The sequence below is a fragment of the Epinephelus fuscoguttatus genome, linkage group LG11 (genome assembly GCF_011397635.1).
Source record: "Epinephelus fuscoguttatus linkage group LG11, E.fuscoguttatus.final_Chr_v1".
Classification (NCBI taxonomy): Eukaryota; Metazoa; Chordata; class Actinopteri; order Perciformes; family Serranidae; genus Epinephelus; species Epinephelus fuscoguttatus.
Window position 1 is genome coordinate 816,472 of NC_064762.1, and position 24,242 is coordinate 840,713.

A 24,242-nucleotide genomic window follows, 5' to 3' on the forward strand; every position below is an offset into this window, starting at 1 on the left:
AGTTTCACCTGGAGAGCAAAAAGACCGAATGGTGTCACTTCCTGTTTGTGGTTCCATCCTCACAGTTCTATAATTTTCCATCACCATGGAAACAAAGCAGAAAACAGGAAGGAGGTTTTCTTTGATGTGTCTTGAGATAGTGAAACTCTGCAGAGTGCAGTGTGTTATTTTATGTGATGTCAGAGACAGACGACCTGTCTGCTGCTGTCTCCGTCGTTTCCTTTGTGCGTGTTATTGCTGCGATATTTGGATCGAACCATCCTGGACCGGACTGGACTGATCAGTCCGTGTTGATCAGTCCGTGTTGATCAGTGCGTGCTGATCAGACCGTGCTGATCAGTGCGTGCTGATCAGACCGTGCTGATCAGTCACAAAAAAAACCTTTTATTTCAGTGTGTTGAAACTTGTGATTGTGTGGGAGGAAACCTCAGTGTGACCTGTGAAATGAGAGCAAGTGTCGACACATACTAAAGATGGAACAAGAGCAGCCTCAGTTTCCTCTGGACTGACCTGGATCTGGTCTTAGCTGGATCTGGTCTTACCTAGTCGACTCATCTCTCCTGCAGTATGCAGGTACCTGCCGTTACCGTGACAACCACAGGTGTGACCACATCCGGCCGGACTGATTAGTTGCCAGTTTTCTTGTTATTAATGAACCTGCAGACAGCTGACTGTACTCTGACTCCCCCCATCTAATTCCCTGTTGTCATGGTAACACACAGGAAGCTGCAGTGCAACATCACACACAGGAAGTTGCTGCTGTCAGTCTGATGAAGTCTTCACAGACGAAAATAAATGCTTTGTTTCAGTTTAGTCGGCCACGTACCGACTAAAGGCCTACCCTGTGATGACAGAGGGCCGGCCCTCTGTTGGCTCTTTGTCCATGTTGTTCAGTGCCTTACAGGTGATGAGCAGAATCTTGAAATGTCTCTTGAGTTTCACTCAAGCCAGTGGAGGTCATGCAGACTGGGGTGACGTGGTCATATGAGGATGGACTGGTTAGCAGGCAGGCAGCAGAGTTCTGTACATACCTACATCTGTTAACGACAGTTGCCACTTTTACACTGTCTCTTTAAGGCGTTGTGCTGCTTCACTGTTCTGTATAAACGGTATGATCACAGAACTGGGGAACAGAGTTGTCTGCAGAACTAGTGTGACGTTTTGACAACATGTTATGTGTTCGACCCACAGCGGGAGATTTAAAAAGCAGCTGTTAGCAGTTAGCAGCTAACAGGAGTTCCTTACCCTCCGAGCAGAGGACGAGATCAGCCGCCATATAACAGGGACGCTAAATGATTGTTATTGACATGTGATGTCATTGTTATTGTTTATAAAGAGCTGCTGACACGTATGTTATATGTCACACTAGAGGCCGACGCTGTTGTGTTACATGTCACGCCTCTTTTGATTCTGTGATGTCATCATGCTGTCTGACATCACACACTGGAGCCACATGATGATGCTGTTGTTTGGTTCTGTGTAAAAATGAGAAGGTGGCGTGGCGACTCTATGGTGCCATCTCTGTGTTAATAGGGTCTTTGGTATCACAGAGCTGCGGTTCTCAGAAAAATGGAGTACAGTTAATTTTCAGTGTTGAGTCCACAACAGAGGGTCAGAGAGTCTGCTCTGTTTCACTGTTTCACTTCCTCTGCTTTAGACCAAGAAGAGGAAGCTATATGTCATTAACCCCCGAGGGGAAATTCAGTTTTTACATTGTGTAGTCACACACACACACACACACACACACACACACACGGGTCAGAGGTGGGTGACATAACAGAGGTGGAGGGAGGCTGTTTTGGTGAAGTGGTTGATTTATGGCAGGAAGTAGAGGGCGGTGGTGTCAGAGATGACTCAGATGTGGCAAACCCAGTACTGATGGTGAAATTCTGAAGGGGGGTTGTCAGTGATTAAGATTCAGACTCACAGCAGTTTAGTTTCAGAACATTTTTTTGCATCTTTGTTTTAAAGGGACACTTCAGATTTTTTGAGGTGGAGTTGTATCAGTTACTGAACCACAGTCAGTGTGTTACTGACAGGAGACGTCAGTCAGTACGTCCCCAGTTGGACATGACAGCTCAGTGATGTCGTGCTGTGGGCGGGGTCAGCAACAAAATGTATTTTAGACACCTAAAAAAAAAATCAGTATCAGTTTAACTTCACGCTACATTAACAGTCGACAAGCAGCTCCTGAGTTCACCCATGTTAAATCACTGGTTTTATGCACTGGAGTTTGGCTGTGACGAGAGAGACATAACAGCTCCAGTTTGCTGTTGGAAATCACTGAGTGACATGAAGGTGAAGCTGTGAAAATATTCTCAATATAGCGAACACTTTCACCGATACAGATTTTTTAAATGTCTAAAATACATTTTGCTGCTGACCTCGTCCACAGCAGGACATCACTAAGCTTCTGTACTCCAGCCTGCAACCCCACCTCAAAAGATCTGAACTATCCCTTTAATGTCTGTCAGGCAGGTGGAGCGGGTGGAGTGAGTGGCAGCGGTGACGGAGGATCTGTCTGAGTGTTTAGAGGATGAAAGGAAGAGGACCAAGCACTGAACCCTGGGGGACACCTCAGGGGACACCTCAGGGGACAGAGTGATGTCTGTTCTGTTCTGATCTGAGGCGTGTCATGGAGGATGAGGATGATGGTTGGCTGATCAGAGGGGAACTGAAGGTGACGGGAAGGACAAACACGGTTCAGTCAGTGAGACAGAAAAAAGTCTGACACTGATCAGACTGCGAACAAACCGCGCCGGCATCGTCTGACATCACAGCAGGTTTTTTTCTGGCTACAAAAATAAAAAGCAGAAATGTAAAAGTGTGTCGGCTGGTCTGAGGTCAGTTTTTTATCTGACTTCCTGTTTGAGTTTTGACTGAAGGACACGTTTGCTGCTTCTGTGATGAAAACAACTTTATTTACAAAGACAAACTGAACACGAACACAGAATGAGAGGGTTTTAAAAACAGGAAACAGTTTGAGTTCTTCTGATGGAGGCGTCTGAAACTTTATTTATAACATTTATTGATCCTCTGTGTCCTGATTGGTCCAGACCAGCAGGAGTAGTCCTTGTCTCCTTTCAGCGCCCAGTCAGGACAAACTGTTCAGATCCACTGTCCACCAGAGACCATTAGAGACTTCCAGTCCAGCAGAGTCTGGTAGAGTCCAGTTGAGTTCAGCAGAGTCTGGCAGAGACCACCAGAGTCCACCAGCTTTCAGCAGAGTCCATTAGAGACCACCAGTCCAGCAAAGTCTGGTAAAGAACACCAGAGTCCACTAAAGTCATGCAGAGTCCACCAGAGACCAGTAGAAACCAGTAGAGTCCGGCAGAGTCCATTAAAGACCACCAGTCCAGCAGAGTCCGGTAGAGAACACCAGAGTCTGGTAGAGTGCAGCAGAGTCCGGCAGAGACCACCAGAGACCAGTAGAGTCTGGTAAAGACCTTTAGAGACCAGTAGAGTCCACCAGAGTCCAGTTAAGTTTGGTAGAGACCACCAGACACCAGTAGAGACCCGTATAGTCCAGCAGAGACAACAAGAGTCCAGTAGAATCTGGCAGAGTCCAGTACAGCCTGGCAGAGACCACCAGAATCCAGTAGATTCCAGAAGAGACCAGTAGAGTCTAGCTGAGGTGGGTCAGGTCCCTGGTGGCGGTCCTCCCTGTGGTCTCTCGGTCTCGGTCATCACATGCAGCTCTGACGAGTTCCTGTTGGGCTGGATCTTGTTCTGGCTGCTGTCTGATCGTGGTCTCAGGTGCGCTCGGTCACAGACCCGCACGAGGCCTCGGCTCAGCTCTTTGCGGATGTTGTCGCTGGACAGGACGTAGAGGATGGGGTTGACGGCACTGTTGATGGTGGACAGGCCGAGCGAGATGGTGTAGGGTGTGTATATCGTCCTCTCAAACAGACAGGTGCCGTCCTCCAGCTTGGGGAAGTGGAAGAGGACGGCTCGGACCAGCAGGATGACGTGGTATGGGGCGAAGCAGACCAGGAACAGCACCACCACCGCCAGTGCGAGCCAGCGAACACGCTCCTTCTGCTCCTGCCGCAGCCCTGTGCTGCGCCGCACATTGGCCAGGATGCCCCGATTTGTCACCACCAGCACCAGCAGCGGGATCAGGAAGCCAATGATGAAGCGGGCATAGTTGAAGCCCGTCACCTTGGGGCTGCTCTGACTTGGTTCGAAGCAGCGGCGATTGCCCTCAGCGGCGTCGCCCTCCGTCATGGTGAAGACGGGGGCGTGACCGACAGCGACCAGCAACATGATGCCAAGAGCAATTAGGGCAGCATGGCGCTGTCGGCGGAGGCCACGGGACTCGACACTGTAGACCACGGCGACGTAGCGGTCACAGGAGATGCAGCAGAGTAGGAAGATGCTGATGTACATGTTGTTGAAGAAGATGTAGCCCGTTAGCTTGCAGGCGGCTGAGCTCCATGACCACAAGTGACCTCTGCTGACGTAGTGCGCCCACAGCGGCAACGTTCCCAGGTAGGTGAGGTCACACAGCGACAGGCTCCACAGGTAAACGCCCAGCACGTTCTTCCTGCACACCTGCAGCCAGGTGAGGTAGACGGTCAGCAGGTTGGCGGGCAGTCCTACCGCCAGCACCAGACTGTACAGCAGCACCAGTGGCAGACGGCCCTCTTCATACAGAGGCTCACACAAAGAGGAACCAGTGGTGTTCGTCACAGGAAGTGTCTCGGTTGTCGGAGATCCGTGCATGATGTCTGCAGGAAGACAGAGACGACCAATCAGATTCAAGATCAGTTTGACAAAGAAGACAAAAACTAAATGTCACAGAATCAGAAGTGAGATTCAGAGACAAGCTGTTATCATGTCCACATCATCAGTACCATCATCATCACGTCTCTGGGTTTTCATTCTTATTGTCGGCCGATGATGATGATGATGATGATGTTGCTGATGAAGGCTGAGCAGTTCAGTTAATTTAATTAATTTTTTTCTGTCTCCACAGTAAAAGTTGTGGATGGTACCAACAGAAGCGTTCCTTAGCGTCCCCATGTTTGGTCCCCCCTCTGTTGGGGTACCTAGCACACAGATCTGGTACTAAAAGGTGGAGCTAGAAACCCTGCAGTCTGATTGGTCAGTAGAGGACGCTCACTCTGGTTTTATGTAACCTCTGTTCATACATCAGTAAACTACAACTATAAAATGAAAGAGAAAAAAATCACTTCATTCACTGGGCCGACTGCCGGCAACTTTTAAGGTGGAACGTTAACTTGTAATGTTACTCAATGCATGAGTTGATGACGTGAATCCATCAGCACACCTTAAATTTCACTGTGACAACTTTGACCATCACTTTAGTTTTTATATGACACACACTTTTAGTAATGACTTTAAAAATATAGATTCATTTGGAGCGGATTATGTGAAGGTCATATATTCTAATCCTCACTTCCTGTGGGCTACAGCAACACTAAACCCCTGAGCTTGCCTGAGAAGGACTAAATGCACAAAGCTGCTATTTTGAAATATCCCATGGAGAGAGACTCTCACTGCAGCCTGTTCTATTTTGTTGTGAAAATGTGGGCGTGCAGCCTCGTTCTGTGGACGATAAACCAGGTGCAGACTTCCATCTGTGTCACCGCTGATGAGGAAATACAGCGAGTGCTGGACGGAGCAGTGAGTGACAACAACCCCGCCCACATTTAAGAGGACTGTCTGAACACACCGAGGGTCTAGGTACCATGTCTGAAGGCTTACTGCTGGTTCCAGAGGTGCTGGACTGAAAGGGTTTGGTGGAGACGGTGTCAGACTGACAACTTTAAAAAAAAATGTCTCAGGGACGTTTGATAACTTCGACTCAATGAAGAAAATCTGAACTGATTATCTGAGCCGATAAACTCTTCAGTCTTCAGTGACACATTTCCTCACTTATCACCGTCTGTTACTAATTGCTGTTATCATGTGGTCTGACAGACAGCGCCTCAGATTGATTCCGAGAAGTCATCTTATGGTTTTTGATTTTCACATCAGATTAAAGTTTGTCAGTTTTAATCATCATCGTCCGATCACGACTGACTTCCTGTCGCTGCCGAGAAAATAAAATGTTCATCAGGACCTGAATCACTGTTTGAAATGTTGCATCAGTGTTTCAGTTTCCTGTCTGACTGTCAGCAGGAAGTCCCCGCCACAATACCGTCTCTCAGACTCTTTCTGGGTGTCAGGTTGTGAAACGTCTGCTGGAAACCATATATCTCCAGATTCAGTTCGTCACTGTCTGACCTGGAGATACGTGGTTTTCATACAATAGTTCAATCATTTGACTTTTTATTAAAACATGTGACTGTTTTTCTTTTTAATTGTTTTAAACTGAGAAAAAATTAATAACAAATATTTGTGATTTTATTTTATTGAACCAGGAAAGAATCAAAACCACAGAAGTGTGTGTGTGTGTGTGTGTGTGTGTGTGTGTCATTCTCAAGTTCAGTCGTCTAATTCAACATAAAGATAAAAGCAGCTGTTTGAGACTAATCTCCCATCATCCTCTCTGATGTTCTTTGTCTCTACTGGAAACAGCAGCTGTGCTGTGATTGGCTCGTTACTCTCTGACCTCGTTGTGTCTGAAAAACGAACAAAAACATCTTTTCCACGCGGCGGCTGTGACTCCTGACGAAGAGCAGCAGAAGATCAGCGACGTACGAGTTCATGTCGGTCCACCTCTGATCAATAATTAAATTTTAACAGACTGAATAAATTAAAGTTGTTTTTAAAACATCTGTCAATCAAACTGTGACTGACAGCAGCGTCCAATCAGGTGCTCTGAATGTTGGAGGTGGGCGGGACTGAGTTTGAATTATTGATCACTGACCTTTTTTGCTGAAACATGAATTAAATAATGATGAACAACAGATGCTTCAAAAACAAACATGTTTGTCTTAATATTATTGATCATCGATCGGTTCACGCACGAAGCAAATTTATTGATTAACTGTTTAATAAGAAGCTCAAACGACAGCAGACGATTACTGTTGTTATTTATATTATTGATCTGCAGTATCAATACATGATCACGTTATTATAGAAGTTATTTTTGTCTTGTGAGTGTCAAAGCAGTGCCCCCCCCCCCCCCATATATCTATATATCAAAGTATTTATAAAGTATTTCAGATTTTATATTACAGTAAAAACATATCTAATAAATGGACTCATAAAATATTATGTTCATATTATAGAGATTTTATTCATTATCGAATATATTTTAGTTGTACTGAAAAAATCTATTCATGTAAAATCAGTTTATTAATGTCGGACTGCTGTTTGTTGTTAATACACTGATCATAAATATCAATAAGTAAATCAATAATCTTTATTTATCACATATTTGACCAGTGTTTGTGTTTCCCCACTGCTTCCGTTGTTGTTATATATATTAATATTAATATTAATATATCACAACCTGCTAAACTGTTTTTATATTTATAGAGAATTAATAAATGATTCATTGATTACTGATTATTACAACAGAGACTCTGACTGTGTGTGAAGTAAAATATCACAGATATATTACTCAAGTATTTTATGATCATCATGTGATAGCTGTTTGTATTGATAATATATTGATATTAAATATGACAGTAATACTCTGTGTACTCGAGTATCCGAGTACTGAGATGATACTCTGATACCGTGTAAAGTTACACAGGTGTGAACCTTTGATAGTAAATTTAATTAAAAAGTAAAAACTCACCGCGGTCGCGTGCATCCTCCGTGTGTCTCCTCCTCGTGCCGTCTGACTCTCAATGAAGTGACGTGACGGGCGCCGCTGCGGGTCACCTGACAGCAGAGACTCCAGGAGGAGCATCATTCATTCATCTTTAATTCATCGCTTCATCTTCATTTATTCGTCCCTGTCATCTTCTGATGGAAAAACAACCGGAAGCTGATCAGAATTGATCATCAATATTCACTCTGATTGATCGGCGATCACTGAGTGACGTCATATTAACAGAACTACCATCAACTTAGAAATGTTGAAAGAAACCGCCGCCATCTTGTGGCCGCGTTTTGTTACTGCAGGACGACGCCTCCTCTCCTCCACCTCTCCTCCTTTCCTTCTTTGTCTGCTCCTTCCTTCTTTGTCTCCTCCTCTCCTTCTCTACCCCCTTATTTCCTTCTGTCTGGTCCTCTTCCTTCTCTTCTTCCTCCATCTCCTCATATCTTTCAATAATTCCTCTTTCTCTCATTTCTTACTCCACATTTCCTTTCCTTCTCTACCTGTTCCTCCTCTCCTCCTTGCCTTCTCCATCTCCTCCTTTCATTCTCTCCCTCCTTACTTCCTTCTCTACCTCCTCAATCACCTCATTTCCTTCTCTATCTCCTCTTTTCTTTCAATAATTCCTCTTCCCCTCCTTTCCTTCGCTATCTCGTTTTCCTCTTCTCTGTATTTCCTCCTTTACATGATTCCTCCTTCCTTTTTTCACTTTCTTCTCCACCTCCCTTTCTCTACCCTCCTCTCCTCCTCATGTCCTCCCTCCTTTCTACCCCTCTCCTCCCTCCTTTCTCATGTCCTCCCTCCTTCCTTTCTCCTCCTCTCCTCCCTCCTTCCTACCCCTCTCCTCTCTCCTTTCTCATCTCCTCCCTCCTTCCTCCTCCCCTCCCTCCTTTCTCCTCCCTCCTTCCTCCTTCTCTCCTCCTCCAGTATAAAAAGACTTGATTCACATTTTTAAATGACTTTATTGTTTTAGGAATGTTGAAGCGACGACTCGGCAATAACTCTGTGATGTCTTGTCGCTGACTCGCCAATGACTCTGTGATGGCTGTGAGATGACTCAGCAGAAATATAAACCCCACCCACCCAGAATTCTGTGGGCGGGGACAATCTGAACACTCCTCTCTGCGACCAATGAGGATGAAGCGGGCGTGATCTGACAGGACGTTCCTGTTGTCACGGTGACGCTCAACTCTTCACACAGGAAACAGCCTCTTTTCTTTCAAAGTAAAAGTCTTTAGTTAAACGTTCAGTTCTTCCACCGGATTTGCTGAAAGAGAAGAAGAAAAGACGTGAGACAGGTCACAGGAGGAAGACGATGAAGATGACTCCTCCTCCTCCTCACCTGGTTGTTGAGCAGCTCATCAATCTTCCTCTCCTCCGCCGACCCTCTCTCCACCTTCGCCCGGTATCCTAGCAACTGCTGCCGGTCCTTCAGGTCCCGGTACGTCTAATTGGCCCAGAGACACGTAGTCATCATGACATCACAGTAACACATTGCATCAGTAATATCAACAGGTGTCAGGTTTCACAGAGGACATTTGATTCTGAGTGGTTCATTAAATAATCGTCCAATCAGAGAGCAGTAAGAATGTAAACAGTCTCACGTTGATGACAATGTCGTGACATTTATGTTTCTGAGCCAAAGTGATCCTCAGCTCCGCATCATCAACCAGCGCCACGTAGTCCTGCAGCACCTGTCAATCACACAACACACCTGTTAATCACATAACACACCTGTTGTAAAAACACACCTCTCTTTTTTATCTCTTCCTCTTGTCAATCAAACACCTGGACAACACCTGTTTTTATTGTGAGTAATGTTATTTTGGCCCCGCCCACCTCACCTGTGTGGGAGCAGAGTTTTTCTGCAGGATGTCGACGACTCGTTGGAAGCTGAGGGGTGACTTCTTCTTGGTGAAGCCGAGCCAGTTCCTGCTGGTGAATAGAGCATCTACGTCCAACCACGCCTTCAGCTTCGCCCGCGCCGCCAACGCCGTCACAAAGTACTGCTTCTCCGACATCTGGGGTCAAAGGTCAACGAGGTGAGACATTGATGACAAAACATTTACCTTCAATATGATTAAACAATGTCTCCTCTCACCTTAAAGGTCTGACGGATGTTCAGTGGACTGCTGTAGGTTCCCTGCAAACAGAAAGCAGGTTCAACTGATCTGGTTAAACTAATCTGGTTCAACCAGTCTGGTTCAACTGATCTGGTTTAACTAATCTGGTTCAACCAGTCTGGTTCAACTGATCTGGTTTAACTAATCTGGTTCAACTGATCTGGTTTAACTAATCTGGTTCAATTGATCTGGCTCAACTGATCTGGTTCAACTAATCTGGTTCAATTGATCTGGCTCAACTGATCTAGTTCAACTAATCTGGCTCAACTGATCTGGTTCAACTGATCTGGTTTAACTGATCTAGTTCAACTAATCTGGCTCAACTGATCTGGTTCAACTGATCTGGTTTAACTAATCTGGCTCAGCTGATCTAGTTCAACTGATCTGGCTCAACTGATCTAGTTCAACTAATCTGGCTCAACTGATCTGGTTCAACTGATCTGGTTTAACTGATCTAGTTCAACTAATCTGGCTCAACTGATCTGGTTCAACTGATCTGGTTTAACTAATCTGGCTCAACTGATCTAGTTCAACTAATCTGGCTCAACTAATCTGGTTCAATTGATCTGGCTCAACTGATCTGGTTCAACTGATCTGGTTCAATTGAACTGGCTCAACTGATCTGGGTCAAGTAATCTGGTTCGACTAATCTGGCTCATCTGATCTAGTTCAACTGATCTGGTTTAACTAATCTGGTTCAACTGATCTGAGTCAAGTAATCTGGTTTAACTAATCTGGTTCAACTGATCTGGTTTAACTAATCTGGTTCAATTGAACTGGCTCAATTGATCTGGCTCAACTAATCTGGCTCAACTGATCTAGTTCAACTGATCTGGTTTAACTAATCTGGTTCAACTGATCTAGTTCAACTGATCTGGTTTAACTAATCTGGTTCAACTGATCTGGCTCAACTGATCTGGTTCAACTCTGTGTAGTGGTGGAAACCACTACAGTCTGGTTTAGTTAAACTGACCTCGGACTCTGTGTAGTGATAGAAGCAGCAGTAGTACAGGGTGGTGATCAGCGGCATGTTGAGAATCGAAGCTCTTCTAGGAAACTTCTGGAAGATTTCCACCTTCCCTCCGCGCTCAGCCTGCCGGTCGGTTGCCTGGCAACAAGGCAAACTGGAGTTAAACTGGGATAGCACCTGAATGACTCCTGGGTTCATTTTTGGCACACTGGGATAGGTAAAGTGGGCTGGGTGACGGAAATCAAACTGGTTTTGCGTTCCTGACCTCGATGATGATCTGTCTCTCCAGCAGAGTGTAGTGATCCTGAACATGAGCAGAGTCCTCCGGAGAAAACGGAAGACTGGAAAGAAACAATCAATGAGCCCAAGTAAGTACACTTCATCAGGTCAGAGTATCAGCATACGTGTCAAAGTAAGTACACTTCATCAGGTCAGAGTATCAGCATACGTGTCAAAGTAAGTACACTTCATCAGGTCAGAGTATCAGCATACGTGTCAAAGTAAGTACACTTCATCAGGTCAGAGTATCAGCATACGTGTCAAAGTAAGTACACTTCATCAGGTCAGAGTATCAGCATACGTGTCAAAGTAAGTACACTTCATCAGGTCAGAGTATTAATATACGTGTCAAAGTAAGTACACTTCATCAGGTCAGAGTATCAGTATACGTGTCAAAGTAAGTACACTTCATCAGGTCAGAGTATTAATATACGTGTCAAAGTAAGTACACTTCATCAGGTCAGAGTATCAGTATAAAGTATTAGTATACGTGCCGTAGTACGCTTGCCTGCAGGAGTCTCTCACCTGATGCAGGTCTTCAGGAAGTCCCGCCTCTTGTTTTCGTCTGCAATGGTCAGGTGTTCTTTGTACTGCAGCAGCTTTTGCCATTAAGACACACAGGAAATGACATCAGCTTCCTGTTGGTCTGATTTGTACCTTTGATACTTTAGATGTGTAGCAGTACTGCGTACTGCTGGTGTGTTTATAGTGTGTGAACATACCGCTGCGTCCTCTGTCCTGCCCAGAGCTCTGAGGAGGACAGGAAGAAGACACATAAGATAAATACAGTACATGTATGTTACCCAGGTGTGTCCAGGTGTTCACACAGATACAGGTAGAGGTGTGAGCAGAGACCTGAGCAGCTCCAGCAGCAGCCTCTGGTCTTTGGTTTCAGTCAGATAGTGGATGAAGTGTCTCAGAGCCGTCTGCCTGGACTCCAGCTCCCGAAACAAAACCTCTGAACAGAGAAACACAAAGAGTCAACAACACCAGACACACTGATCCAGGACCAAATCAGACTGATCCAGGACCAGATCTGACTGATCCAGGACCAGGTCTGACTGACCTAGTACCAGATCTGACTGATCCAGGACCAGGTCTAACTGATCCAGGACCAGATCAGACTGATCCAGGACCAAATCAGACTGATCCAGGACCAGATCTGACTGATCCAGGACCAAATCAGACTGATCCAGGACCAGATCTGACTGATCCAGGACCAGGTCTGACTGGTACTACACACGCCATTTTCCAACAGAACTGATTGGTCAGTAGGCGGAGCTTTAATTCTGATATCGCCAATGTAACCTGCCTGGAGCAGGTCAGGTGTGCAGTTAGCGCAGCAGTGTACCCTGAAAACCCTGGGTTAAAGCTAACGTTACCTCCCTAACGACATGTCCTGTCTCACGGTACAGAGTCTGAACCAGCGGACTCACCTTTACTCAGAGTCCTCTTCAAATAAATTAACACCTGTAAGAAAAAAAACATGTTGTCAGGTGGTGTTGATAAAGTTTAGATAATGTTGAGGGTCAGGTTGTAAATAAAGTTACAGCAGTGATGACGTTTCCATCGTGCGCGCTGACGGCGTAATCCAGCAGCAGCAGTTTGTCCTGAAGAGACCGAAACTTCTCCAGAGATACAACCTGCAACACACACAGTACAAATACACACTGTGACACTACACACTGTGATACTCCCCCTCCAGCCAATCACAGAGCCACAGACATGTTGACGGACAGGTGGGGGCGTTACCTTTCCCTGCTGCATCCTGTGGACTGTCTCCTCAGGTGACCAATCACTGACATAATCCTGATATCACATGATGACATCATCATTAGTACACCAGAAAAAAAGGAAATGCAGCCTCACAGTTTGTGAGGCTGCACATATTATCAATCATTAGTCAGATTATCAGTCTTTAATCATATTATCAATCATTAGTCAGATTATCAGTCTTTAATCAGATTATCAATCATTAGTCAGTTTATCAGTCTTTAATCAGTTTATCAGTCTTTAATCAGATTATCAATCTTTAATCAGATTATCAATCATTAGTCAGTTTATCAATCTTTAGTTAGATTATCAGTCTTTAGTCAGTTTATCAGTCTTTAGTCAGATTATCAGTCTTTAATCAGTTTATCAGTCTTTAATCAGATTATCAATCATTAGTCAGTTTATCAGTCTTTAATCAGTTTATCAGTCTTTAATCAGATTATCAATCATTAGTCAGATTATCAGTCTTTAATCAGATTATCAGTCTTTAATTAGATTATCAATCTTTAGTCAGATTATCAGTTTTTAATCAGATTATCAGTCTTTAATTAGATTATCAATCTTTAGTCAGATTATCAGTCTTTAATCAGATTATCAGTCTTTAATTAGATTATCAATCTTGAGTCAGTTTATCAGTCTTTAGTCAGATTATCAGTCTTTAATCAGATTATCAATCTTTAGTCAGATTATCAGTTTTTAATCAGATTATCAATCTTTAGTCAGATTATCAGTCTTTAGTCAGTTTATCAGTCTTTAGTCAGATTATCAGTCTTTAATCAGATTATCAATCATTAGTCAGATTATCAGTCTTTAATCAGATTATCACTCTTTAATTAGATTATCAATCTTTAGTCAGATTATCAGTCTTTAGTCAGTTTATCAGTCTTTAGTCAGATTATCAGTCTTTAATCAGATTATCAATCATTAGTCAGATTATCAGTCTTTAATCAGATTATCAGTCTTTAATCAGATTATCAATCTTTAGTCAGATTATCAGTTTTTAATCAGATTATCAGTCTTTAATTAGATTATCAATCTTTAGTCAGTTTATCAGTCTTTAGTCAGATTATCAGTCTTTAATTAGATTATCAATCTTTAGTCAGTTTATCAGTCTTTAGTCAGATTATCAGTCTTTAATCAGATTATCAATCTTTAGTCAGATTATCAGTTTTTAATCAGATTATCAATCTTTAGTCAGATTATCAGTCTTTAATCAGATTATCAATCTTTAGTCAGATTATAAATTTTTAATCAGATTATCAGTCTTTAATTAGATTATCAGTCTTTAATCAGATTATCAGTCTTTAATCAGATTATCTTCTTGTTGTTACCTTGTATTCAGATTTGGGTTTTCGGAGTTCAGGAGCGTAGAGTCGAACCGACGAGTCACTGAACGCTAACACACACAAAAATATCAACATCAGTCTGATTCATTCATTCATCTGTTTACTCACTGATTCACTCACTTAGTCACTTAATTCATTTGTCAATCTATTCACTCATTCGTCCATTCATGCTTTCATTTTTAAGGCACTCATTCATTTACCAGTTCATTTGCTCACTCTCTCCTCCAACCAAACATTAACTCTCTGACCCACTCATCCTCATCCGTTCACCTTCCCTCCCTCACTCATTCACACAGTGTTCAGTAGTTTCAGACTCACAGTCAGTGAACGACTGGAAGTTCCCTCCTTTAGTTTTTCCTGCAGAGACACAGAGACAACTGTTTCATTCATATTCCTGTCTCACACCTCTGTCCCCGTCTGTCCCCGTCTGTCCCCCTGTCTGTCCCGCTGTCTCACCTTTGAACAGAGAGCTCAGAGAGTACCCTGAGTTACTCTTGCTGAGCGTTGTTGTTTCTGTGCTGATTTTGGGGAAGGCGGGCTCTCTGTCTGTCCTCTGATTGGACGCTGCTGTCTCACTGACAGACCAGGAGATACCTGAGGACACACAGGACAATGATTCACACCCAGCAGCCAATCGCAGCTCAGGATTCTGCACAGGTGATTAACAATAGTAAGAGTCTTACTCCCGACAGGTTCCCCGCTCCAGCTGACCTTCACCACCTCGTCATCATCATCATCATCATCCTCCACCAGGCGCCGGATGCTGTTCACCGCCTGCCGCGACTCCTTTAACTGACAAACACAACGTCACACCTGAAGGTTACACAGGTGACCGTCACACCTGAAGGTTACACAGGTGGCCGACACACCTGAGGGGTATTCCAGGTAGGAGGTTCAACAAACTCTGAGTCTAACCCTGAACTCTGAGCTGATTTACCCTGAGATGGGAAACTCTGAGTTACCGGTTCCAGAACAGCTGATCTGAGTTAGTTCAGTCAACTCTGAGTATGTTCACTCTGAGTTAAGCCGACAATAAAAAGCCATCATCAATGGAGCTCCGCCTCCACGATTCACCATGGCAACAGGTCAATAAAAGACAGCGCCTCCATTTTAATCCAGTGGATGCAGAGATATTAATGCATGTGTAGCAGACGGTGCACGTTTATCTTTAAAAGAAGAGCCTGAGTCAGAGCGAGGAAAGTGTCAATAAGTTAACCATAAAGTTAATAAAAAAGTTTATTCATCATTTATCAGACTTACATTTCCTTAATGAAGATAAAGTGGTGGAATCTGACTGTGTATCAGGCTGTAGATACATTACATTATATTAATAATATATCATAATATATTTGTTCAGGTTTAATCTGATGGGGAAAAACACAGGAGGCAGAAGATTTCAAACATATAGGCTAGGCTATAGATCACAGACATTCCGCTAATGAATGCGCTTCGATACAAGCTTTGACACGGACTGAATGAATGAGGAAATGAAACAGCGTGTAAGAGGGAGGAGACAGAGAGAAACTCAGGGTTTATTGAAGAAAACCTGTCAGCGAGCAGGTTATGTTCACAGAGTCTGTTACCATGGTGACTGACTCAGAGTTTCAGTTACCTCTCTGTCTGGAACTGAAAACCCAGAGTTTCCCTCATTTCAGGGTTAACTTACTCTGAGTTTTCACATAACCTGCTTTCTGGAATACCCCTCTGCAGACTCACTCATCTCACTGTGCAGTTTCTTACCCTGCTGAACTCGTCATCTTCATCATCGAAGGTGAAGGCTTTAAACTTGGAGCTGTTCCAGTAGTCTTCCTCGTCTGCTTTACTCTTCATCATCTGGACACACAGCACATACTTTATTTAACCTGTCGACGCAAACAGGAACAATAAAGACACGTTTCTGTCCCTGTCACTTCCTCCAGCACCTGCACGTCTCCATCTGTCCAGGTGTCCTCAGACTCTGACTCGATCGAACAGGTGTGTGTCGTTCACACATTCAGCAGATCAGCTGTTCACAAGCAGCCTCAGTCACACACATCAACAGACTGCTGAGTACAGTGTGTGTTCACTGCATTTGAGTTTATTTTGTATGCCTTTATTGTATTAACTGTGCATTTCCTGTGTATTTATTATATATTTCCTGTGTATCGTGTGTGTGTTACCTGTGTATTTACTGTAGGTATTTCGTGTGTATTTATTGTGTATTTTGTGTCACAGCTGGAGGATTTTGTCTGTCTGACAGCAGGAGGCTAGTTAGCATGCTAGCAGGCTAACGGATAACGTCAGAGTTTAAACCGGATGTAACTATTTGTTTCACGTTGAAAAAAGCGGGAGCAGTGACGTCATAAAACGCGGACATTTATCCTGTGTATTGATCCGACAGATGTTGTGTTTAAAACTGATACTCGATCAGAATCGATCAGCTGTTTTTACCTTCCGTTGCAGCAGCTCCTCTTCTTTGCCGACGGAGGTTTGAGTACTTCCGGCCGCGCGGAGGCTGCTGGGAGTTGTAGTGATCCGGAGCTGAAAAACAACGGAAGGCGTCAGAGTAAAGCTCCGGTTTAAATTGAAAATATTTATTAAAGTCAAATATTATGAAACACTTTGATGAGGAAAATAAACAACAACATTTTTATCTTTTGAACAGAAGAACCCGACGCGTCTCCTTCAGGAGCTCAGTCACATTTATGTCAGATAACATGTTTAATTTAAATTTAAGTACAAATGATACAACATAATAAAAGAGTAAATAACACATTACATGGTGATGTTGGAGAGAAGTAGACAAAATACAATTTAACCCTTAAATATAGACCAAACGCCTAAAATGTTTTAATACTGTTAAACCACGTGACTCTGCTGGTTGTTTTACTTTGAAAGGCATTACAGGAAGTAGTTAAAGTGACAGTGTGAAGCTGGTTTTAAGTTTCAGCTGAAGAGGCAGAGACTCAGGAGACGATCGGAGACTGTTAGGGAAGAAGTACTGCAGTGAGAGTACAGTAAGTGCAGCAGGAATACTACTGTAGTACTTCAGTCAGTAGTACTTCAGTACTTTAGTCAGTATTACTTCAGTACTTCAGTCAGTGGTACCTCAGTACTTCAGTCAGTAGTACTTCAGTACTTTAGTCAGTGGTACTTCAGTACTTCAGTCAGTAGTACTTCAGTACTTTAGTCAGTATTACTTCAGTACTTCAGTCAGTGGTACTTCAGTACTTCAGTCAGTAGTACTTCAGTACTTTAGTCAGTGGTACTTCAGTACTTCAGTCAGTGGTACTTCAGTACTTTAGTCAGTGGTACTTGAATCAGTAGTACTTCAGTGCTTTAGTCAGTAGTACTTCAGTACTTTAGTCAGTGGTACTTCAGTACTTCAGTCAGTGGTACTTCAGTACTTCAGTCAGTATTACTTCAGTACTTCAGTCAGTGGTACCTCAGTACTTCAGTCAGTAGTACTTCAGTACTTTAGTCAGTGGTACTTCAGTACTTCAGTCAGTGGTACTTCAGTACTTTAGTCAGTGGTACTTGAATCAGTAGTACTTCAGTGCTTTAGTCAGTAGTACTTCAGTACTTTAGTCAGTGGTACTTCAGTCAGTGGTACTTCAGTACTTTAGTCAGTAGTACTTCAGTACTTTAGTCAGTGGTACTTCAGTCAGTGGTACTTCAGTCAGTAGTACTTCAGTCAGTGGTACTTCAGTACTTTAGTCAGTGGTACTTCAGTACTTCAGTCAGTAGTACTTCAGTACTTTAGTCAGTGGTACTTTAGTCAGTGGTACTTCAGTCAGTGGTACTTCAGTACTTCAGTGCTCGTGGTACTTCAGTACTTCAGTCAGTAGTACTTCAGTACTTTAGTCAGTGGTACTTTAGTCAGTGGTACTTCAGTACTTCAGTGCTCGTGGTACTTCAGTACTTCAGTCAGTAGTACTTCAGTACTTTAGTCAGTGGTACTTTAGTCAGTGGTACTTCAGTCAGTAGTACTTCAGTACTTTAGTCAGTGGTACTTCAGTCAGTGGTACTTCAGTCAGTGGTACTTCAGTACTTTAGTAAGTGGTACTTCAGTACTTCAGTCAGTGGTACTTTAGTCAGTAGTACTTCAGTACTTCAGTCAGTGGTACTTCAGTCAGTAGTACTTCAGTACTTCAGTGCTCGCGGTACTCAGTCATGGCTAAATGGGGACAGGGAGATCCTCGATGGATCGTTGAGCAAAGAGCCGACGCCACCAACGTCAACAACTGGCACTGGTCTGTTATTATTATTATTGTTTGTTATTGTTGTTGTTTACATGTCTTTAAAAGTGGATCAGAGAGAAAAATTAAACTTTGAATGTTTTTAACAAACGTTAACAGATCTGCAGTTAATCTGTAATTATGTCTGTATACACAATGATATATATATGTATATTTATATATATATATATATATATGATGATATATAGACCTCACAGTGTATAATAATGTGTGTGTGTGTGTGTGTGTGTGTGTGTGTGTATATATACATATACATATTATATATAAACATTATTTACTGTGTAGTATATATGTTGTGTGTATAACAATGTAATATAACAACAAATGATATATACACTGCACAGAAGTGGCTAATGAAAGTGAGTAAGTGCACATCATGAACGTGGCAACACAAATGAACCAGCTGCTGATAGACCCATCCAGAGTGGATGACCCAGGGACGGACAGTCCTGATCATGAAGGATCCAGAGTGGATGACCCAGGGACTGACAGTCCTGATCGTGAAGGATCCAGAGGGGATGACCCAGGGACTGACCGTCCTGATCATGAAGGATCCAGAGTGGATGACCCAGGGACTGACAGTCGTGATCGTGAAGGATCCAGAGGGGATGACCCAGGGACTGACAGTCCTGATCGTGAAGGATCCAGAGGGGATGACCCAGGGACTGACAGTCCTGATCGTGAAGGATCCAGAGGGGATGACCCAGGGACTGACAGTCCTGATCGTGAAGGATCCAGAGTGGATGACCCAGGGACGGACAGTCCTGATCGTGAAGGATCCAGAGGGGATGACCCAGGGACTGACAGTCCTGATCGTGAAGGATCCAGAGGGGATGACCCAGGGACTGACAGTCCTGATCGTGAAGGATCCAGAGTGGATGACCCAGGGACTGACAGTCCTGATCGTGAAGGATCCAGAGTGGATGACCCAGGGACTGACAGTCCTGATCATGAAGGATCCAGAGGGGATGACCCAGGGACTGACAGTCCTGATCGTGAAGGATCCAGAGTGGATGACCCAGGGACGGACAGTCCTGATCATGAAGGATCCAGAGGGGATGACCCAGGGACTGACAGTCCTGATCGTGAAGGATCCAGAGGGGATGACCCAGGGACTGACAGTCCTGATCGTGAAGGATCCAGAGTGGATGACCCAGGGACGGACAGTCCTGATCGTGAAGGATCCCCATAAGGGCGTGGCCCCATCCAACTACTGGCCAATACCCTTCCTCTGTACAACATGGAAGCCCCTGTCAGGCATCATAGCAGCTATGATGAACAGGCACATGGTCTAATACGTGAGCGGAGGCCAGAAAGGAATTGGTAGCAACACCAGAGGAGCCAAGCACCAGCTACTGGTCAATAGAGCAGTCACCCAAGACTGCAAGACCAGGCCGGCAAACCTGTGCACCACCTGGATCAACTTCAGGACAGCCTTTGACTCAGTGCCACACACATGGATGCTGGACTGTTTGGAAATGTCCAACATCTAGGGTCCAGGATCTACAGCAATGACATCGTAATGTCATTCAGACCAGATAAGTGTGGTTGGATGGTATCAAAGAGAAGGAAGATGATCAGAACCGAGGAGGTTGAACTACCAGACAGCAGCATTACTGATGTTCAGGACAGCTACAAATACCTTGGGCTCCCGCAGGCAAATGGGAACCATGAGGAGGCCTCAAGGAAGTCACAGCCAAACACCTCCACAAAGTAAGGCAGGTCCTGAAAAGTCAGCTGACTAGAAAGAACAAGGTCCGAGCCATCAACACGTACGCCTCGCCACTCATCAGATACCCTGCTGGTATAATAAGCTGGTCAAAGGAGGAGATAGAGGCCCCTGATATCAAGACCAGGAAACTTCTCACAATGCAGGGAGGGTTTCATCCCAAGCCCAGCACCCTGAGACTGCACACTAAGTCCAGCACCCTGAGACTGTACACTAAGTCCAGCACCCTGAGACTGTACACTAAGTCCAGCACCCTGAGACTGTACACTAAGTCCAGCACCCTGAGACTGCACACTAAGTCCAGCACCCTGAGACTGTACACTAAGTCCAGCACCCTGAGACTGTACACTAAGTCCGGCACCCTGAGACTGTACACTAAGTCCAGCACCCTGAGACTGTACACTAAGTCTTGCACCCTGAGACTGTACACTAAGTCCAGCACCCTGAGACTGTACACTAAGTCTTGCACCCTGAGACTGTACACTAAGCCCAGCACCCTGAGACTGCACACTAAGTCCAGCACCCTGAGACTGTACACTAAGCCCAGCACCCTGAGACTGTACACTAAGTCCAGCACCCTGAGACTGTACACTAAGTCCAGCACCCTGAGACTGTACACTAAGTCTGGCACCCTGAGACTGCACACTAAGTGGTACGAAGGGGTCTGAGGACTGGTGAGCATCAGAGCCACTGTCCAGGACAAACCAACCAAGATCCAGGACTACATCAGGAAGATGGCCCCCAAAGATGAGCTGCTGAGTGAATACCTCAGGCAGCAGAAGAGGAAGACGAGCCATCATCATGGCGTGTACCACCGACAGACTGAAGAAGAAATCCTATCAGTGTCTGGAAAAGGCTGGACTGAAAGACAGCACAGAAGCACAAATCATGGCAGCACAGAAACAGGAACTTAGTACCAGATCAATAGAAGCAGGGGTCTACCACAGCAGACTGGACCCCAGGTGATCCTGAGGCAGTTCAGACCATAACAGCAGGATGTAAGATGGAGGCAGGAAGAGCGTACATGGAACACCATAACCAAGTGGCGGGCATCATGTACAGGAACATCTGCACCGAATATGGGCTGGAAGTCCCAAGGTCGAGGACAAACAACAGAAGAAGGCAGTGGTGATGGATGACAGCAACATCAGGAAGAAGGAGAAATACCAAGGGCTGAAAGAGGAGCTGGAAAAGATGTGGGGAGTAAAGGCAACAGTTGTGCCAGTGGTTATGGGAGCACAGTCCTAGCAACAGACAAGATACTGAACCTTCAAACTCCCAGGACTCTGTAAGAGGACCTGAACCATCCCCATGAGAGGGGATACATATACATATATATATATATATATATATATGTATATAAATAAATGTGTGTAGTTTGACATACACACTACACAGTATATAATGTGGCTCTGATTGTTGAAACAGTTTTAAGAAAATAAATATATCAGATCTTTATTTTTATTTTTTATAAACCAAATGACATTATTGATGATGATGATGATGATGATGATAAAAGTCAGTGGATCAGTTTAGTCATGTCACATGAAGAAGAGTCTAGTAAATTCTGAACGTGTGTGTGTGTGTGTGTGTGTGTGTGTGTGTGTGTGTTATTTTCGGACTGCAGAGTGTGTGTGTTACCTGATCCTCCGCCTAGTTCAGCTGTTCAGATATTTTTAAACACTTTTTTAAACACAGCCAGCTGGAGGACAGGCTGTGATGTCAGAGGGGGCGGGGCTATAGTTGATGTGTGTGCGTTCACCTGGTCAGTGATGGTTTCATTCAGAAATCCACTGCTCCTCCTGCCCCTCAGGACAGAGCGTGATGTCAGCGGCTGGTCCTCGGAGCGCCTCCGTCAGCTGCTGCTGGCGGTGCGGGTGGAGGGACCTGAGGGCGTCGCCCAGCTGACCGACATCAACAAACTGGAGGGCGAGGCGTCCATCAACAACCGCAAGGGAAAACTCTTCTTCTTCTACGAGTGGCAGCTGAGGGCCAGCTGGCTGGGTCAGTGATGATGTCACTGATGATGTCAGGCCCACTGATGACATCACACTACCGTCATGTTACATAATAAACTGTATTAAAGAAACATAACGGATACCTGCCGTCTTCCGCAGGGACGTCCAGTGCCGGATTGAAGTACCGAGGAACACTTGACGTGTCCAACCTGTCAGACGAGAACGACATGGACGACCTTGACGTGAGTCAACAACTTCTGATCATATTGATCACTGTATTGATCACAGTATCAATGATCATATTGATGACTTTGTCCCCGCCCAGATCTCGGTGTCTCTGAGTAAAGACCAGCCCGACACACCCCTCCTCAACCTCATGAGGAAGAGTGGCGTTCAGGAAGTCCGGAGGGTTCTGGGCGAGTACGTCCTTCAGCTCAAGTCAGGTCTGTTACCCAGAATGCAGCAGGACTGACAAATCAGAGCTGATCCCCTTAGTAACCTGAGCAACCTCTGACCTCACAGAGTTCAGTCAGGGGATGATTCTTCCCACCGCCGACCAGCCGAAGCCGCCTCAACCTCAGCCTCAGCCTCAGACCCCGAAACAGATGATTCACATCCAGACCAGTAAACCGCCGGTATGCATCCAGGTGCTCAGGTGAGTCAGGTGTGGATATGACCTCTGACCTCTTTGTATTCTCCTACAGAAAAGCTCCGTCACCAAGTGCTCATCTAGCCCTGCCCCCTGCCTTGAAGGTGTTCGAATCTCAACCTGCAACTTTGACCTGAAGGAAACTTTCCAAACGTCTCCTGATGAGCTGTACCGGACCTTCATTGGCCAGGAGGTACCAAGACTGACCAAGACCAGGTCTGAGCAAGACCAGGACCGACCAGGACTGACCAATACCAGGGCAGACCAGATCAAGACAGACCAGGACAGACCAGACCACAGTTAACACTCTCTGTCTCCACAGTTTGTGCAGGTGTTCACGCGCTCGGCGGCGACAGTGGACGGTAGGCGTGGAGGGAGGTTCCAGATGTTGGACGGGAGTGTCAGTGGAGAGTTTACACAGCTGGTGAGGTCACAGCTGCTCAGCCAATCAGTGCTAAGTTGTCACATCACCATGGTAACCACACGCTGCTCTTGCCTGCAGGTACCGGACCGGAGGATCGAGATGAGGTGGCGGTTCAGGACCTGGCCCAGCGGTACGTCTTCCTGTGATGATGTCATGAGCCCTCTCCACCGCTGCGTTCAGGGACAGTCTGACATCTGAACTTTGTGTGTTGTCGTCTCTCCATCAGAGCACTACGCCACCATCAGTCTGGAGTTGGAGGACAGAGGAGATGAGACAGAGCTGAGGATGGAGTGTCGAGGAGTCCCTGCGGGGGAGGAGGAGTCCACCAGGGAGGGCTGGAGGCGGTTCTACTTCCACGCCATCAAACAGACGTTTGGATACTGAGAGAATCTGAGACACTGAACCCTCAAGCTTGTCTGACAGGCAGACTGAGTCATGATGTGTCAGCATGAGGTAAACCTGTTGACAGGAACAGTCCCACACTTCAGTCCTGGTCTATCCTGTGGATTCCTTCAGGGAGTCCCTCAGGGAGGATTCCTGGAACCTCTCGTCTCTGTTAAACCTCAGCAGAATTAAAGGAACAGTCCCACACTTTAGTCCTGTTCTCTGTCTTACATCAGTCTCATCTCTGTGGATGCAGACAGACGTGCAGGATGTGGTTAGCCTAGCTTAGCATAAAGACCTGAGGAAGAGGAAACTCTTTGACTCTTCATCCAAAGTTAAACAAAAAACCAACTCAACAATTGTCTTAAGTGTTGGACTGTTCCTTTAAAATCTGATCTGTTGTATGTGACAGAATCACTGTGTGAATAAAGTTTGGATTGTGTTTGTCTTCCTGTCGTCAGGACCAATCACAGTCTGGATTATTAACATCAGAGTGGCAAAAATAAAATGTGATTTATGTAGAAAACAAGTTCGACAGTGGAGGAGGAAAAATATGAAAATAAAACATCAGCAGAATTCAAGTTTTAGTTTTTACTTTCTTTATTCTGTCTTTGTTTTTTCTTTTTTC

At 44.9% G+C, this 24,242-nt stretch overlaps 3 protein-coding genes across 4 annotated transcripts; 1 reads left to right on the forward strand and 2 right to left on the reverse strand.

Moving 5' to 3' along the window:
• Positions 1–2,912: 2,912 nt before the first annotated feature.
• LOC125896528 (probable G-protein coupled receptor 132) lies at positions 2,913–7,854 on the reverse strand. The gene is made up of 2 exons (XM_049589129.1): positions 7,718–7,854; positions 2,913–4,730 (listed from the first exon to the last, which is right to left on the reverse strand). The coding sequence occupies exon 2, from the start codon at positions 4,723–4,725 to the stop codon at positions 3,640–3,642; it is 1,086 nt and encodes a 361-aa protein (XP_049445086.1). The 5' UTR covers positions 4,726–4,730; positions 7,718–7,854; the 3' UTR covers positions 2,913–3,639.
• An 829-nt stretch (positions 7,855–8,683) lies between these two features.
• On the reverse strand, positions 8,684–16,719 carry vipas39 (VPS33B interacting protein, apical-basolateral polarity regulator, spe-39 homolog). Of its 2 annotated transcripts, none has more exons than XM_049589127.1 (19): positions 16,663–16,719; positions 15,973–16,065; positions 14,916–15,024; positions 14,689–14,826; positions 14,551–14,589; positions 14,218–14,282; positions 12,866–12,922; positions 12,664–12,756; positions 12,550–12,583; positions 11,969–12,071; positions 11,836–11,863; positions 11,639–11,712; positions 11,100–11,175; positions 10,838–10,972; positions 9,843–9,884; positions 9,586–9,762; positions 9,346–9,435; positions 9,084–9,188; positions 8,684–9,008 (listed from the first exon to the last, which is right to left on the reverse strand). In XM_049589127.1, the coding sequence occupies exons 2-19, from the start codon at positions 16,063–16,065 to the stop codon at positions 8,988–8,990; spliced, it is 1,479 nt and encodes a 492-aa protein (XP_049445084.1). In that variant the 5' UTR covers positions 16,663–16,719; the 3' UTR covers positions 8,684–8,987. The 2 variants fall into 2 exon arrangements, with proteins under 2 accessions (XP_049445084.1, XP_049445085.1); XM_049589128.1 differs by having other exon boundaries at positions 15,973–16,094; positions 16,663–16,706.
• A 1,449-nt stretch (positions 16,720–18,168) lies between these two features.
• LOC125897536 (activator of 90 kDa heat shock protein ATPase homolog 1-like) lies at positions 18,169–24,195 on the forward strand. Its single transcript, XM_049590941.1, has 9 exons — positions 18,169–18,464; positions 22,013–22,203; positions 22,317–22,399; positions 22,483–22,600; positions 22,680–22,792; positions 22,862–22,999; positions 23,129–23,230; positions 23,309–23,360; positions 23,457–24,195. Exons 1-9 carry the CDS (start codon positions 18,385–18,387, stop codon positions 23,612–23,614), a joined length of 1,035 nt encoding a protein of 344 aa, XP_049446898.1. The 5' UTR covers positions 18,169–18,384; the 3' UTR covers positions 23,615–24,195.
• Positions 24,196–24,242: the final 47 nt, after the last annotated feature.